The sequence below is a fragment of the Falco peregrinus genome, chromosome 12, assembly GCF_023634155.1.
Source record: "Falco peregrinus isolate bFalPer1 chromosome 12, bFalPer1.pri, whole genome shotgun sequence".
Taxonomy (NCBI): domain Eukaryota; kingdom Metazoa; phylum Chordata; class Aves; order Falconiformes; family Falconidae; genus Falco; species Falco peregrinus.
Window position 1 is genome coordinate 6,425,611 of NC_073732.1, and position 18,007 is coordinate 6,443,617.

The window sequence follows — 18,007 nt, forward strand, 5'->3', positions numbered from 1 at the left end:
TGAGTCACACACCACCTCAGCAGAGACGGGCTCAACTCACAACCTTTTCCTGCCTATTCAGCTTTGGAAACAGCTCCCACTTCTCCACAAACCATCTCTCCTGCATTTCTGAAACACAGAGATTTGAAATCTTTCATTTTAGGTGTAGCAGAGCCTGACAAACAGGGGACACAGCCCAGCAAGTGCCTAAATATATACCCCCAACAGGCAAAGAAGCTTGGGGCAACTAAAAATAGTAGATGTGATTTTGACAACTGACAAATGAGAAGAGAAATGTGATGCAGAGTAAATACTCAAAGGGATGCAGTTTGGAGAGGAGTGCTACCTGAAAGACGTCACCCCTCTCTGGGATGGAAAGACGTCACCCCTCTCTGGGAGCTTGATTGTTTCAAGGGAGCAGCAGCGGGAGCTCTCGACACTGAAGTTGTCCTGATGTAACTACAGATGCTCACAGGCAGACATGGCTTCCTCAGAAGACACGGGTTCGAAACTTAGGAAACTCACATCAGAAAATCTAACTTATCTCACTTTTTACTCATTTCTGGTAACCAAAGGACAATATAGACTACAGGGAAAAAAATAAATCAGTTCAAGGTCTCTACCTCCAGCGCATCAAGTCCCATATTCACTCTCAAAGTCAGTTATTGCTCTACAAAACCGAAGGACTTGCAACAGCAGCACCCTCCATTGACTCCGTATGGAAAAACCCCACCACTGACTGCTGGAAAATGGCAGTGCTGCAGCAGTGGGTGTGAGCTGGTACGGACTGACCTCTCTTCTGATGTGCTGGGCTTGGCTTTGGGTGGGATCTCTCAGGAAAGCAACCCCCATGTCCGTACCGACACAGCCCGCTCCTCTGCAGGCGAAGCAAAGCCTTCTCACCCCCCCACCCCCCAGGCAGCACCCCTACCACCTGCAGGTGCTGGGCACTGCCTGCAATTGCTACGTATGAGAAAAAGCACCAGAGAGTTTGTGGGATGATCTGTAGAGCAATGAGATCCAGACCTGCCTCCCAGAGAGAGCCACTCCCATCTTCAGGCATTCAGACCCCGGGGGGCTTGGTGGTGAAGAGCCCCCAGGGCTGGCCAGGAGGAGCAGGGGGGCAGCCAGTGTTTGAGACTGGAGCACTTGGCAAGCTAGAGCTCTGCAGATGGAAAGTGAGAAACTATGCACAGGGAAAAGGCGGACGAAGGCAGGCAAGAAGGGGGAGAGGAATGGTGAGAGATACACCACTGCAGGGGAGAGGAATGGAGAGAGAAACCACTGCAGCAAAGGCGGTTCATCCTTGCAGCCACCAAATTATCTCCCACACTCCAAAAAAGGTTCCTCTGCCAGAGGAGCAAAAAATGAGTCCTGTCCTCAAGAGCAGTTATGCTTGGAGAGAGGAGAGGGAGTGAAATAAGGAGAAATACCAGGTAACACCAAGGGGAGGACAGTGCCTGGGCCATCGCCCTGGCAGAGACTCACAGGGGTCAGTGCTCAGCACCAGCAATGAGAGGCCTCTGAATGAGTCCATTACCTGGAAGGAGAGTCCTTCCAGCCTGAAGAGCATTGCTAATGCTTTAGGTCAGAAAAGAAAATAATGTGTGCATACAAGGATATATATGTGTGTGTGTGTATATATATATATGTGGCACATAGTTTCCAAGGCAACCAAACTCCCTACACGCAGTACTTGAGCAACGCTTGGGCAGGGCATGCAGCAGCATTTCCATGGAGAACACAGCTGATGGCTTTTGGACTCAAAGATGCCTTGAAGGATAGGGAAAAAAAAAAAAAAAAAAAAAAAAAGGCCTGTAATTAAGAGACTATCACAGCTGAAGGCAAAAAGGTTGCAATAAATGAATCTAATCGCATCTTTAAACAATACCACAGCACGTGACTAGCAACAAAGCCACCTGCCTCAGGAGTCACTTTGCAGTGCTGGAAATTAGAATATCAAAAACAACCACTGGCTAATTAAACCCCCCAGCTTTGTTGCTATATGACAAAGACAGCAGGACGTTAAAAATGCAGCCTAGCATGTGGGAGCTCCTAAGCGTTCAGTGATGTTTTCCTTCTCCCTCGTCAGCGAGAGATATAAACCCCCATTCTTTTCTCCTTTTTCCATCCCTTTCTGGAACTAAGGGGCTGTTTCTCCTCCCTCTTTGCACAGGGGTGAGGAATTCATTTCCATATATTTTTTATTTATTTATTTTTTGGCAAAGGCACAGCTTCCAGCTGGGTTTTTTCCAGCCTCCCTCTCCCCTTTCCCAGGAGTAAAGCCATTCAGAGCATTAGCAGAGCCAACAAAGCCCCTTGTAAAAATAAGGCTATTCCTACCAGGCACATAGCTAAAGCCCCAAGCGTCACACTGAACAGACAGGCAGGCAGAGAGAAAACAAACAGTTGTGATAAAGAGGCAAAAAATGTCTCAACCTGGATGCTTAACAGCCTGACTGCCAAAACGCAGGGTCTGATAAATGTGGCCTGATTTCCAGAAATCAACAGGAGCTGCAGCCACTCGCCCCAAGGACAGGGGGAATCAGTCCCTGCCCCAGGGCAGCTCCACCACCACAGCTAAAAGGTTTTGTAGGACCTGGGCAGACCTCACCTGGGAGAGGGAAGGAGCACACTCAGCCAAGGAGAAGGCCAGGGGCTCTTTTGCAACCCTGAAGCGGGAGGCAGCACTAAAAGAATGGGAATTTTCCCCAGAAGAAGAATGAAGGTTAAGCTTTGGCACTGGGTCTCAAAACACCTCTCTAGAGCAATTACAGAAAAAAGGCAGCTCAAGCAAAAGCGAAGCAGAGCAACTGCTCTGGGAACAGGGGAAGCTCTTAAGGTGGGGGTTGGAAAAGTCAGAGACTTGATTCAAGGGTAAAGACATATGCGGGTGGGCAGACACCTGACTCCTTAAAAGACCTTTGACCAATGCCAAAAATATTCGAGAACATTAAGAAACTGAGGCAAGGAAATGCCAACAGCTTTCAGCTTGTTCGTGGTGTAGCTGAGTCCTCCTCTTCCTCCGCCCAGGCGAAGCGAAGCTGCTACCAGCTGCCCACAAAACCAGTCTGCTCGCTCCACCTTCACCCGTGGCTTGGGAAGAAGGAAGCCACAAGCCTGACTGACCACCGAAGTGACAAGCTGTTCCGTGACAGCGGGACCACATGCTTGGGAAGGAGCTGAACATACTTTCCTTTCAGCAGCCACACTCACCTTTTCCCAGGCTAGAATCGTACAATTGCTCCAATATAAACCAAACACACCTACCAACCTGTGCAGAGCTAGACTGGTTTTGCAAAAGGTGCAAAGGATCGGGTGCTGTCTCAACACATTTGATAGCAGAAAATGTTGACAGGGAAAAGACCACCACACACATCAAAGGGTTTCACACTATTTCACCTGAGGTTGCTCACCATCAGTGATGGCTTTGGGTCCTAATGAAGCACCAGAGCAGACCAACAGTTGGGCTGAGGACTCGCTTTAATACTGTTGCTGGGCTCCAACCACTGCTTCCCCCCAGAGAGCTCCATGCCCAGATAGGTTTGGGATCCAGATGACCGTACACTTTAAAACTACAGCATCCACCTCTGAGATTCTACAGTCGGGCAGGCGGAGATGGTCAAAAGCAAAGTAGCCATTCTGGATGTCGCCAGGGGCAAGCCAAGCACTGCTGATCTGATTGTGCCCAATAAAGCCACTGACATCCCACCTCACTCTTCCACTATAGATGACGATGCCCAGCAGGCCGGTAGAAAGGAGCAGGCAGCATGCCCAAGACGCTTACGAGCTGCAACAGCCAAGCTGCTGCCTTCTGCTGGCTCTGCAGACGAGAGGCAGCATCAAAGCTGTAAACCCATACTGTTTGCTCCAAGCAGAGGGGTCACAGTCCAGCATTTCCCAGAGTTCCAGCTCAAAGCATCTTAACAAGGAACCAGATTTCAGATTACAGCATTTGCCTCTTCCCTGAAAATCAGGGAAGTCACACCATAAAATGAAGTCACTGCTGTCTTTCAGAACAATGACAGCAATTATGTCTTCTCCCAGCAGCAGCGTAGGAAAACCCTGACAGTCAGCCCTACACTCAAAAATTCACCGCAAAGAAACAGTCTCTAGTTTAACAGCAGCAAGAGAGAGGCGGCAAATTTACCTTTCTCAGCTTTACTGTTCAAACCGACTTCAACAGTAGGGCATGGCAGCGAGAAAAACAGCTCAGCAAAGCAAGTGTGGAGGGAAGAAGTAAAAAAACAAAATCCCTCAACACTGTCCTTCTCAAATGGTAACATTAAAAAACAAATGAGAAGAAAAAACTCCCACACCTAGGCTCCCACACATCACCTGGGAAGAAAATACCTAGAATTGAAAATGCCTTTTCCATTTTCTATAAACCCATTAATGAGCACAGATTTGGTAGCGCAAAAGCAGGAGTTGCAGAATGTGAACAAGGACAACTCATCCTCCCTAGATGCTCCATCTCTCTAGACCTGGACGCGGTGCTCTGCTGCATGCGGGCTCCCCTCTGAGCGGTACACAACACCCGTCAGGCCACCTCTCTCCGAACAGCCATGCAAACAGCATGATGCAACGACAGGGTGAAAACCAGCGCTCTGCTTGTCACTGCACAGCACCGGGCTTCTTACAGCAAAGCAAAGAGCCCCTGTACTACGGACGGAGCCTACAGTGCTGCAGCATTACTACACGCAGCATATGCACAACGCTTCTGTCTCATACCTACATTTGGTCCATTTGTACCCTTTTAAACTGCTTCTTTTTAAAGCTTTTTCCCTTGGTTTTCTATGTTTTGCAAAAGAAATGCTGCACCCAAAGCAGGTAAACACAACAGATTCTTCCCATGTAAAGAGCACCTACGTGCAAAGTTGCGTTGGTTTCGGCTCTTCTCCAGCTTTGGGAGCGTGCACACCCCTAGACAGACATTTCAAGTTTCTCCGTCTCCAGCTCTTCAGTCTACATCTCTTTGGTGAAAGACAGTTCCGTGTTTGCAAATTCAGTTGCATTTTTTGCTGCTAGAAATAGTCATTCCCTCTCCTAATCCTCCTGCCAGTTTTAGCCAGATCCTTTGTCATGCTCAGCTGGAATATTAAATATTCATGTCTGGAGTCCAGTAAGATGCTGAAGTCTAGTATTTCACTAGAGCAGATCCTGTAAGGGTATGGAGACATTTTTTTCCAATTCAGCTGTCTTCCTCCACTTCCAAGGCATCCCTAAACCATGGAGAACCAAGAACCAGCAACGACGCTTCTTTTTAAGCTGACCACTCCATACAGGCCACAAAAAGAAGTCATCACTTTGGCCCACATGGATATGGAGAGGGTCGGGCAAAGGCCAGGAATAATCTTCTGTCACAGGAGGCAGCTTCTTCAAATTATTATCTACCACGTTTAGATCCCTAAATCAAGACCTCAACATGGGGAAAATACCCACAGCTCAGGAGCACCAAGCCTGGACTCAAGCCCGCAAACATGTCAATGAGCATAATCAATCCGCAGCGCTGCCAGCTAGTTTTTCTCCCTCTCTCTGGATTTACAGCTTGCTTTGTGAAAAAGCCTGTTTAAAAGCCTTTTCCTCACACCCCCTTCCTTCACCATCTGTCTTCCACCTCGCAGCCTCCTGCAAGGAATTTGCTCACAAAACCCAGCACTGCACTGGCACAGCAGCTTTCACCAGGCTGGCATGACTCTGCAGTAGAGGGCCAGCAGAGATCCCTGCATGGCCAGCGAGAGCCACTTCTCCCCCACCTGCCCCACACGCCAGAGCCCAGCTCCGGGCATCGCTGCTCACGATGCACCGGTACCTCTGGTGAGGCCAGAAGCAGCGTTGCTGCCTGTGCTGCCCTGACCTGCTGCCACCTGCCCAGAGCACACGTCCCCTCGGGCTGGCTCAGGCAGCAGTCACAGCTCGCCATGCCTGCCTGAGGGCCAGGAAAGGCAGGGGAGCGGGGCAACACAACAGCCCCCGCAGCGAGACTGACCGTCTGCCAAGAGCTCCGCACCCACACCGGACCTGGTCCTCACTGGGGAGTTTGACAGTGACAGGAAAGAGAACACCAGAGAGGCCACCACCACCCCAGAGAACACACTCCCAAAGGGTTTCAGGGCTTTTCCCTGCTACGTCAAGCTGCTGCTGGCAGCCCTGCAGCCCGCAGGCTGAGGCACCCCACCAGGCAGTCGTGCTGAGGTGCAGCCTACAGAGACCACACAGAGAGACAGAAGGGTTGGATGGATCCAGTGCCAGGCAGCCAGCGGCTCCTGGTGGGAAGCTTCTCCCTGACCAGGAAGGGCATGACCTAATGCCCACCAAAAGGAAGAGTCTTGTTGAGTCTTGGAGGTTGTGGATGAGATGAAAGGTGTGAAACCAAAGCCTGGTTATTACTGCAACCAACTAAGAGCAAGACACCAGTCGCACCCACAGGGCACCATTGTGTGCACCCTGGAAAGCCCCTCGCAGCCTCTGAGCCCATGAGCCACTGCCAAGGTGTTTCCAGAAGGCTTGCCAGGCCTGCGGGTACAGAGAGAGCTCTCCCAGTCCTCCGGCTTTGCCCATAAAGCCCTTCCCCCCCACCAGCCAGACCTAGAAGTCATAGCCTGAGCAGACACCATCTCCCCTCGACTTCGATCCAAAACCGAACGCGACCACACACACTGTCTCAGCACAACCATTCCCAGATGCAGGACAACCGGTTCTGCTTTCTGCTTCCTCTCCCCAAAGGTTTCTGTGAAAGCAGCCCCTGGTGCACACAAGCATCTTCCCGTTGTCTGCAAACCATCCCGGTCCCCATGGACACCCAGTCTGCACTGCAGTGTGTGCCATAAGGCACGGCTCGCCCTGCGCCGGCAGGGAGGGACATCTGGCAGTGCCTTTGGCCGGGGCAGCTGAGCAGCCAGTCTCTGCTACTTACAGAGCAAGGGGGATGAGAGACACCTCCTTCCTCCAACGTTTGCCATTACACCTGGTGAAAGAGAAGATTTTAATGAAACCCCTTTTCCTCTGGCTCTGGCGCACTCTGCCAGAATAACTAGCTGCAAGTATTAGAGGGGTTTACAAGGAATCAGCCAAAAAAATAAGCCCCAAACCAAATTTTGACTGGAGAGCTCCATCGAACCAGTTTTACTCAGTTCCTGTGGATTTCCATGTCCAACACAAATGCAAGGAGCGTATTTCCCAGAGCAGTTAAAGACACAGCATAGGTATGTATTTATTCCTATTTCAGGCTGTAAATCTGGAGTTCAATTAAAACTCACTGAATATTATTTTTCATCTGAGAAAGTATTTTCCAATGAACACAACAAATTATTTTACTGACTGTATAACCTCAAACTGCCTTCTGCTCAAGGCCACTACAGCCTCCCAGCTCCTACTAATAAGAAGAAGATAGTTTCTTTTATAAGCCTTTAAAACGTTGCAACTGCCTCAAAATTCCATGGATTTTTCTGACAAGAGTTCAAATTGCATATTCTTTCTGATTCAAACTGAGCTGCACAGAAGAGAAACAAGGCTCAGCACATACGAGCTTGCTGTCAGGACTCCTCACCTACCACTTTTCAGGACACATTAGCATCACAGACATCTTCCTGCCTGCCACATCTTTGCATTCAGGGAACACCTGCCAAAATTCACAGGCTGCGGAAGCCTCCGCTGAATCATTTCCCAGCTCTGGCTCCTATCACCGGGATTGAAGTTGTGAGATCAAAGAGGAAAGGAATGCATAGCATCTTGTTTGCATGTCACCAATGCCATTTTGCTGCAAGGCAGCTACAGAAAGACACACACAGACAGGAATTACTGGCAGCAGAAGAGAGCGCATGGCAAGAAAGCCTGGCTACGGAAAGACCAACCCCAGAAGTTGGGTGTTTTACAAAGCAACACGCTCCCTCAGTCCAGCTAAGTACAAACTACACCGAAGAACCCAGTGTCAAAGATACCCTGAAAAACAGCATCAGGAGAAGGCCACCTGCCTGTCAGTGGATGCGCCGCTCCTTGGACAGCCCCATGCTGCACTGACTCACCGCAACCTGCTCCTGCCCTTGTGTCACAGGTCTTAGGCTGATTTTCTTACATGTCTGCTGGAATTAAGAGACTGACCAAGAGCCTTTGTTCTAAATTCATATCTTTTAAGTTCCTTTGTAGCTCACACAGGCTTAAAAGAACAACATCACACCCCCCAGGAGTCAGAGAAAAGCCCAAGTCAACGTAAAGAACCCAAAACTTATTATTTGCTACCTATGCCAATTCATTCATCTGGCAGGTCCCAAATTGGAATAATTTCGATTCCTGGGACCCGACAGCAGTAACGATGGAAATAAGCTTCTCTTACTTTCATCTTTTATTTTACTATATCTTAAACTCCTTTTCTCACAGTGCTGAGAGAAGGAGATGGATCCTGCCTGACCTCATGCAGGATCAGCAGAACAAGCAACTTCCCAGCTGCAGAAAGCTAGTTTAATGGCAGCATGAGCTGGAATTCCAGTGCAATAGTCAACTTTCGGGGTTGGACATCAAAGGCGAGATGAAACCTACCACCTTGTTTTCTTTGTAATTAGAAAAGGTTAAGTCTGGAAATCACCGAGACATCACAGCTGGCCACATTCCCCCATTACAGGTTTCTATACGGCTCCTAGGCATCAGATTAATAGACGCAATCACGACAGACTGAGCACACTCAGACACTGACAGCACAGCTGAGAGATGCAAGCGTATCCACCTGTGACGTGATGGGAGAGATCATTACGATACAACCTGAACTCTGCAGAACTGAGCAACCCCCTGAAGCCCCTGCTCAGAGCAACCCCCCAGGGCAGGCAATTCCCACTTGCTGGTAAGGCACACAGGAGGCACTCTGCACTGCTGCAGGAACGGAGGAAAACCACAGCTCCCCCATGGTACGTTGAGTCAGGGAGATATTAGGGTCTGATAAACGATCAAACCGTACAGAGGGTCTGAGGCATACAGAAATGCCACTTAAGCCTCCTGCTCCGACACAGTAGTGCTGTAACAAGGCAGACCTGCCACTATGGGTCAGACCCACTGCTCTGGACATCACCCTCCACCACCGTGTGTGGTATGTACCCCAGCGGGCCCACCTGGCCAGAGAACCTGCAAGCTGGGAGTTCTCCAGCACCAGAGACTTCAGGAACACTCAGCTCCTGGCCAAACACAACGGTGCCCGTTCCACCTTCCCCTCCCCGAGAGGGACACCAGCCACACCACCAGTGGTGCATGGCCAGCACTGCCCGCAACACTCACAGCCCGGACGGGGCACACAGCTGTGCCCCAAGGCCCCAGCCACGCTCTGCATCTGCCAGGGATGCCCCAGCGCCTGCATCCACCTGGGGCCTGGCAGGATCCCAGCCTCGCTCCCCTGACACCCACCACCTGAAGCCAGCAGAGCAATTCAACTTCAGCAGGTCAACTCCCACCTCGAAAACTGAGCATTTCTAGACACAAAGCACCTTTTTTTTGCACCTACTTTACTCACAAAGTAGAGCCGCGCGCGCCCTTACCCCCTTCCGACCTTGCTCCAGCCCCAGCCATTTTGTTCCTCGCGCCTCTTCTCCACCCCAACCCTAAGCCTTCAGAGATGTCGGAACCTGAAAACCACCCGTGTAAAATCAGTCCCGAACTACCTTCCCCCGGGCAAAACCACCTAGAGGCATGGGTCGAGTTCTGATGCCACTTGTCGGCGCCGGCCATTCCCTTCAGCGCCCAAGGCCGGCCGCTGCCCACCCGGGACCCGCTCCCCCGCACTTCAGGTGCCCCCGTGCCCCCCCGCCCCCGAGCCACATCCATCGCACCGCTGGCTTCTCCTTGCCGGGGCGCCGCTGTCCCCGGGACCGAGCCCCCGGCCCCCCCTCGGCAGGGACCCCCGGCGCGCTGCCGCCAGCGCGGGGGCACAGCCCGGGCCGGCCGCCCCCCCCCCCGCACTCACGGCGCCCGGGGGCAGCAGCACGGCGCCCGCCGCCCCATCGCCCCCCGCCGCCGCCGCCTTCTCCTTCTCCGGCTTGAGCGCCGGCGGCTGCTGGACACCGATCTTCACCATGGCCCCGCACCGCCGCCCTCCGCGCCGCCGCCGGCACCGGCACCGCCCCGGGGAGGGGCCGCCGCCGCCCCCGCCCCCGGCGGACCCCCGGGCCGCGCCGCTTCCCCCGCCCGCCGCCCACAGCGGGGCGGCCCCGCGCCCCCCGCCGAGCGGGGGTCTGCAACCCCCCACCGGGCACCGGCGGGGGAGGGCTGGGGGGCGAACGCACCGCCCGAGTGCCAGGGACCGACCCCCACCTCCCCCCCCGCAGCCCCCAGCACCTCTCGAGCCCCTCCTCAGGTTTAGGATATGGGGGGACACGGGGCCAGCGGCAGCCCCAGGAACCCCCGGCTGCTGGCCATGTGGGGTTTTCAGTACCGCAAGCGGCACTGCTGAAATCTGGTCAGCAAATGGAAATTTTAAAAAAATAATAATTAAAAAGGAAACAGAATTTAAGGGACCCCCCCAAGCCTGCAGCTGCATGTGCCTGGAGCAGATGTGCAAGAGAGCGGAGGTGCCGCTGGGGAAAACTGGGGGAACAAGCCCAGCTGCTGCTCCTTCAAGGCCTGGGACCAGAATCCCTGGAGGAACAGAGAGTGTTCAGCTGGTCGCTCCCCCAGGATCAGCTCTGGGCAGCAGAACAGATGGATCCCCTTCATCAGGGGGGCAATCATCTAGAAAAAGCCCTTCCTGACAGAAGCAGTGTGGCACGAAGAAGAGAATTTGGGGTGCGTGTGGTGCTTTTGTGCCACTGGTTCTGGTCCTGTGCCATTGGATGCTGGCTGGGGAGCCACAGATACGAAGGCGCTCTGCACGGCCGGATCGGCGGGGCATTACCTGGCTGTACGCAGGACTCACCGAAGCACTTGCACAGCAAGGAGGAAAGAACACATGTTGACAGTTTTGTTAAGGTAACAAAAACGGGGGAAAAAATCATCCACAAACCCCTCTCTGCCAGCCAGCGGTAGCAACGAAAGCAGCAAACTGTCAGTGGAGAAACACAGCAATACCCTTACATTGATTCGGTCCACTTAAACATAGTATTTAAAGTCATTATGAGCATTTTCTTTCGATCCGGAAGGATTCATTATGTGCCGAGTGCTTTACATCATGTTATGAACTAACCCATTGATAAATCAGTGCTAAATTTTATTTTCAAAAGGCATATTTGGCAGGGATACAACACTGACTCACAACAACAATTGCTCATAGTGCTGACTTGCCATTGTTCAATATTTAGAACCATTCAGTCCTTCCGGCATCCCGCCACGTGGGTAAAAGTTACATCAGGATTGCAAGTTTTATCTCACACAGAGACAAGGGGCAGCATTTCCAAAACAGCCCCCAATTTTAGGAGCTCAAACTGAGACAAGCTGGTCCTGAGTTTCTGGTGTCAGGAGTGCCTACAGCCAGATCCAAACATCTCCCACTCAACATGCAAACCCAAAGACACCATCAGGATCATCTGTGACAGCAGCTGTACGGCAATTGCTAACTACTCTACTAACATCTATCACAAATGACATGTAGCCTTAGAGCAAGGAAGTGTCCAGAACAGGCGCAGGGGGGCAGGAATCCCTGTGCCCCAGTTCTCTCAATCCACCAAGCCATCCTGCTTTCTATCCCCTTCATCACTTCGGGGCGTAGATTTGTCCCTGCCTTTTTTCAGGTTGTTTGGCTACACCCTTTCCTCGCACGGAGCTATTCTGTACGAGAAAGGCTGTGCTGCCTCCTCTGCCTCCGCTCCGACAGTCTGCCGGGCAGCTCTCACCACAGAAAAGAAATCTAAAGCCAGGATGCCAGCTGGGGAAAAGCGATATGAAATCTCTCAATATATCTGATAAACAGCAGAGAAAGCCTGACAGGCAAATCTCTAGTTTCAAGGCAGAACTTGCAGAAAAATTGGGGTTTTTTCTTTCAGTTTGTGGCAAACATGCCTCCACCATCCCGTCCCCAATCAGTCTGTGGGACTGGTGGGACAAGCCTGCAGTCACAATAGCAAAGGATCTTCTTCTGGTACTTAAGTCATTTGTGAAAAATATTGAGAGAAATAAGCACAAGGCTCCTGATGTTCATCCGGGCTCCTGACAGAACTGGTCTATTGATTTTCAGAGGCAAACAGACCAAAAGGCAGCACCACACCACGCCAAGCCAGCAGCAGAGCACCAAGCAGCAGGGACAGTGGCTCTGCCAGGTGCCAGCCTGCCAACTACCGAACCGACCTGGGTATTCTCTGGAGTACAGCAACTAAATTCCTGTTTCAAGTGGAAAGTAGTCTTGATCAAATATGCCAGACTGACATCAGAGTGTATGTGGTTGGGGAGTCCCCTGTCCACCTCCGAAGCTGCCCCCTCAGACCAGGCTAGCTACGCCACACCAGGGAGCCCCACTGCCCTCCCTGGCTGCTGCTTCTGCAACTCGTGCCCAGGCACAGCTTAAACATCACCACGCTGTAAAACGTGAACTGGCCCCCAAAATCACCTGCAAAGCAAAAACTGCTCCCCATGAGGTCAGGAATCCTGCAGGATGCCGTTAACGTTAACATGCACTTTTGCAAAACACTTTTTTAAAATTACTTTTTCTTTTTTTTTTTTTTTTTAATAGAAACATGCACAAGTGCCTCGAACAATCTACCACTTTCCAGTATTTGTGAATACAACTGGAACGCTCATATTAATTTTGCTGTACCACTAAAAAAATTTGCAGGACTGGCAAGGAAGGCAAGTTATTCTCAGAAAAAATGAACCCAAACCAGGTACTTTAAAAATGTATATAACACCCAAATGATTACAAAAATGGGTCAACATTACAGGTCTAAAACTTTAAAGCATCCTTATTTAATGTTTCAACATTTACTGTCAGTCACAGCCATGTCATTCCAAGGCATCTCCTGATTTCAATTATATATCTGGATAAATGGCTCTGCAAGCATTAAGAAAAATCACCGTAGTCATCACATGCCTAGTTTCAAACTAAAATAGTTTTTCAGTACGAAATCTCCTCCAGCTATAGGTCCTTCAGTCTGAGGCTTAGAGGATAAACACTGGCAATGAACTTAATGTTTCTTGTTAATGCAGCTTCCAAAAAAAAAAAAAAAAAAAAGCGTCTCTTGCAGTGGAGAAGTGACATGCTCCTTATAAAACATCTTGCTCAAATCTACTGTCTTTTCTATTATTAAGCAAGCAGGTTTCAATTTAAAACTGCCACCTTACTGACTTCATTAAAGCCGCCTGGTATTTTATTAGTCTTTGATAACAAAGTTTCCATCTCTTGCATGTAATTAAGTTGAATCCCAGGAACAATTTACTTGACTGATCTTTCATTAAGCACAGCAGCATGATAGCACGCTCAAGTAATGAATCGGTGAGAACTTTATAAACCTTTCAGAGAAACTGTCTGCTACCTTGCCAATTCCCACTTCTCAAAAAAGTACCACTTTTTGTAGAAAAAATAAATACTAAAAAGAGTGCACAAGATAACTGCCTTAATATATTCTGAGCCAAGCAAAATGTGTTTGTCATTTACAGAGCTGCATCTATTTCAGAGGTCTGCCTGGTGTATTTATAGTCCCTCACTATATCAGGCTGGAAGAAAATGTGAATTTTCAAGTCCTTAAATCATTCTGCTTTTCCACTGCAGTTCCCATAAGGACTTGTACTAGACAGTGTGCTGCAAGAATGAGCCGAGTTCAGTAATATGCTGAAAGTATACTTCTATTTTACCTTCCTGTGCCTGATCAGTTGGGTAGAAAGCAAGCGACAGGCTGAGCTAAACAAAAAAAATAAGTAAAAAAAGTCATAATCACTCTTAAAGGAACAGATCACAAATGCAGAGGGATGCACTGATGGTTTTTCCTGTGTAACCTACTTCTAATTACCCCACATAATTGCAAGAAGCAATTACCTGTAGCCAAAGGTAGAGAATCAATCCAGTAGGTTCCATGGAAAGTTACAGCACTCACCTGCAGCTGAACTTAGCTGAATTTCTTGTCACTCCTGGGTGTACATGCCACCCAGCCAGGCTAACATGTCAATCCCTACTACAGCTATCAAGGATCGAGTCTTTTGTTCCTTCTTTTCTCCTCTTTGAAACAAAACTGATGGTTTTGCAGCAGCAGGAAAGCCTGGGCCACCTAGGAAGGTAAATGGCAATCTATTACCATTATGTACTTCAAAAATAACAAGTATTTTTCTCCTAATAATAAGAATTACCCTGGATTAAATCTCCCTTCTGGAAAGTAGCATGCTCCAGGTACCTCTGTTACCTCTCTTCTATAAACTCTAGTCTACAAATGGCTAGCACTTAGCATTCTGTGGTCACTATTAAAAAAACAAAGTATCTACGTTTCAAAAAGTACACACAGACCAGATGCACAACAGATTTGACCTGAACCATTATGTTCACTGTTGGCAGGACAGACTGCTGCAAGCCAGAGCCAGAGAGCCAGGACGCTTGTTAACATTTGGTTGCCTGCTGTGGCACCAAAAACCCTAAGAGGTATGTGTGAAAAAATGGGGAGGGATGGTGAGAAAGGGAAGGAAAAAGGTGGCTTGGAGACAGCACCCTAAATACCCAGTCTGTGGGTTTATGTCACAGGATAAGCAAGAGAGCATATCAGAGACTGCAAAATTACCTGAACTCTCGTACAGTTTATACTTCCTATGATTTAGAGGGAGTTTTTTTTCTACAGAGGTATCCACAATTTAACTGGGAACATGTCAGGGGTTCCACAAATCAAAGTATTGCAGAAAACTGCACAGGGTACTTTGTATCACCTCTGGAAAGGCTGTGAGCTGCAGGGAGGGCATTCCAGCGGGTGGGAAAGCACTACCGAAAAGAATGGGAAACAAACCTAAAAGCCAAGAAAGCCCAGGAAGTGGGAAGGGCCCTATTCCTCACCTTTACATATGGATGCAGGCATTAAAATACAGATTAGGAACAAAAGCAGGAGAAAGTGAATGAAGAGGAGATGCTGGTTTAAGAAAATAAAAGGCATGAGACTAGGTTTAAGTAGTTCTGGCAGAAGGTGAGTGGGAGGTCTCCGCCCCACAGAGTTCAGCTGCATCCTTCCCCAGTTTCCACAGTCCCAAAGAGGGACCCCCAAGTACAAGACAAGATGCAGCCTGAGCTCTTACTTTCCCTTCTGTCCCCTCATTTCTAATTCTGTATTCAAGAACTGGACTTTTTCCTCTACCTGCTCCCAGCCTTGTAATATTTCGCTTGTCTGATGTTGAAAGAGGCCAGCTGATGTGGAAAAGCCCAGGGCATGTGCCTTTTCTGGAAGCAACAAACTGAACAAAAGCACCGTCCTTCCTGCCAGGGTCCTGCAAACCAAAGGAGCAGGAAGGGATTCTGGGAGGCTGGCTGATATCATACCTGATACGATACCATAAGGACTAACATCATGAGGTCATTAGTCTTCTGACAGGTGCAGGCAAGCGTCCCCTCATCATGTACTCTGCCAAAACAGTGTCTGAACCAACAGGCTCATCACATGAAGTTTCTTAGGGCAGATGTAGCATAGCATCAGTCTTAGCTGTGGGGAGTGAAGCACCAGTGACTCCAGTTTCTATGGTGTCAGGTGCCTGGCTTCAAGAAAACGTGCCTGCAATTCCAGTTCTGAGCACAAGGCACATTTTAGCCAGCTACAGAAAAGCTGGGTAGTTTCAAGAGGTGTCTACTCGCTTACACCAGCAGCCCACAGTTTTCACCAGCTCATGCCCATCCATCATGCAAGTAACATACTGTGAGCAAAGGCGACCCCACCTTTTTCTTATCTCTCAGTTTTCCTCTTCTTCAGGGCTTGCTAAGGGTCAGCAAGTGAGTATGCTCAGCCTGAATAAAATGCTTTCTGGCAAGAGCAAAGCACACTGAAGAGAAAGGAGTGTAACCTGTTCTCCAGTAGATTTTATGCAGGGATGGAGGAAAGAAAATGTTGTCTCTTTCCAGGAGTTTCACTGTTGAAGAACGGGTTTTCAAAGCTCAGAGATAATTGCTGTGGTGTTTCATGACAGCCACATCCTCTAAATGAGTCTGCTGTCTCTTTGATTAGCAGATCTTGATGAACATCTCTGGGTTTTATGTTACACACTTAGAAAACTAACATTACTTTGAACCCAAGGGGGATGAAGTATCACAGGACACTGTAATAATACTAATAATCTTTAGAAGACAGAGAGTTCAATGTTAACTGGCTGCAGGACGGAGCAAGAAGAAGCCTGAATCTCTTCTCCCCCCTTGCCCTTCTTCTGTCTTTATTGAAATTTTTGCCTGGTGCCCAGTCATTGCCCAAAATATTTGTACAGTAGGCACCACCCTTCTTGCCCTAGTTCCTTAGATTTGGCACTTTTCGGTGCCTTGCCATTGAACACAGTACTGAAAATACACACCAGAAAGAGGAGAAAAAACAGTAACAACAAAACCAGCATGTTAGACAGACACGTAGACAAAAATGTGTCACTGAAAACCCAAGCCAAACAACTGCTTGAACATCCTCAGTTTCACCTTCTTTTTGGGAGGGTGACTCAGTGAACAACCCTTTTGTTCAGACACTCTCTCATACCAAACCTACTGCAAACTGGGTCACATGGAAAGAATCTGCCATCCCTCTTAGCAACACATGGCATCCTATACATACCCGCAACTAACAAAATCTCAGCGTTGCATGGTTGAAAAGAGTTTTTGGTGCACGAGACAGAACCGCTTTTATTTATAGCATCAGCACATATATACAAACTCACACAAGCTCGGAGTCAGCAATTGGCAGAAACCAATCTAGCCTTTGCTACGTAAGTATTCTCTGCTTTGCAGCCCAAATGAAATAAAAGCCAAAGCAAGCAAATTCAACCACATCTAGTAATTGCCATACTCCTGTTCAGACGGTCCCACGGACAACGGAACAAAGATGACATCTAAGACCACCTTCACCAAAAATAGTTGTTGTTCAAACCCTGACTGCAGGCATCTGTATCTAGGACATCTGACTTCTCTAACCACAGAAGCTTCTTTTAACTCTGAGGCCAGCTACCTTTACAAAGCACCGAGCACGGCCTCATTAGTGCCACCTTCACCCCCAACTACTCCCACCAATTTGGCTGGCTTGGCCCAAACACCCATCAGCTTTTCTGGTGAACAAAGAAAACTGCTTTGTTGGCAGATGTGTCCACAAGCCACTACTCCAACTCTAAGAGAGGAAAATTATCTACCAAGAAGAAAGAGGGTACCAGAATTTATTCTTGGTCTTAAGCGATGGGAGTGATCTGCCCACTTCCCTTGCACTCACCAGCTCAAACACATTCAACGTTGAAGGAGCTAAAGGGAAACATGTGGGCTAGAAGCCTTCAGCTTTCCCTTGCTTCAGCCCCATGAAACTATAAGCAACTCAATATAGGGCTAGAAGCATTACCTATTCCTCCCTGTTATATATGCTCCCTCTTCACTTGTTACTACTATTAACTATCCTTGACAACTTTAAGATACGGAGTAGAATTTGAAATTCAGCTGATGACATGAGAATTGGGTTTATCTTCCAAGGGATAGAGGAAAAGCAGCTGGCTTTCCTTTGGGGAAAAAAAGGGTTGTAGGTACTCAGTCCTATTTACAGTGTCTGGTACACTCACGTGACAGGGCTCTGGCTTCACAAACGTGGCAGCAGCACTTCAGCCTGGTGACCTTACAGACCAGGGACTGAGATCAGGGCCCCTTGCAGAATTCAGTCACGAACAGTTTTTTTCCAGGACTTTCATCCTCACCCAGCTTGCCAGCCACACGCAAATTCTTTCTGCCAGAATCACCTCCTAAGGGACTGAGTAAGAAATAATATTGAATGGTGAAACACTTAGAAGAACAATCTTCTATGAAACCTTTCTCAAACACACATACTTCACTGTTGTTTCTTTGAAAACTGGCCTAATCTCACATGACGCAGAGGGCAGCTACGCACTGATTAAAGAGACTGCTTCACGGGGCCAACTGGACTGCACCGCAGTAAGAAAC

General features: G+C 49.0%; 1 protein-coding gene across 4 annotated transcripts in view; it reads right to left on the reverse strand.

The window, feature by feature from the left end:
* ITM2C (integral membrane protein 2C) overlaps positions 1-17,749 on the reverse strand; it is a 32,856-nt gene extending 15,107 nt beyond the window's left edge. For 2 of the 4 annotated variants that reach the window (XR_008749453.1, XM_055817463.1), the window contains exon 1: positions 9,923-10,078. Coding sequence is in view for 1 of the 4 variants with exons in the window: in XM_055817463.1 (XP_055673438.1) it covers positions 9,923-10,033 (111 nt within the window). In the remaining 3 variants the exon portion in view is untranslated. Of the gene's footprint in view, positions 1-4,848; positions 4,958-9,922; positions 10,079-13,973; positions 14,145-17,631 lie in introns of those variants that run through there. The other 2 variants (XM_027779530.2, XM_005232251.4) reach the window with 2 other exon arrangements.
* Positions 17,750-18,007: the final 258 nt, after the last annotated feature.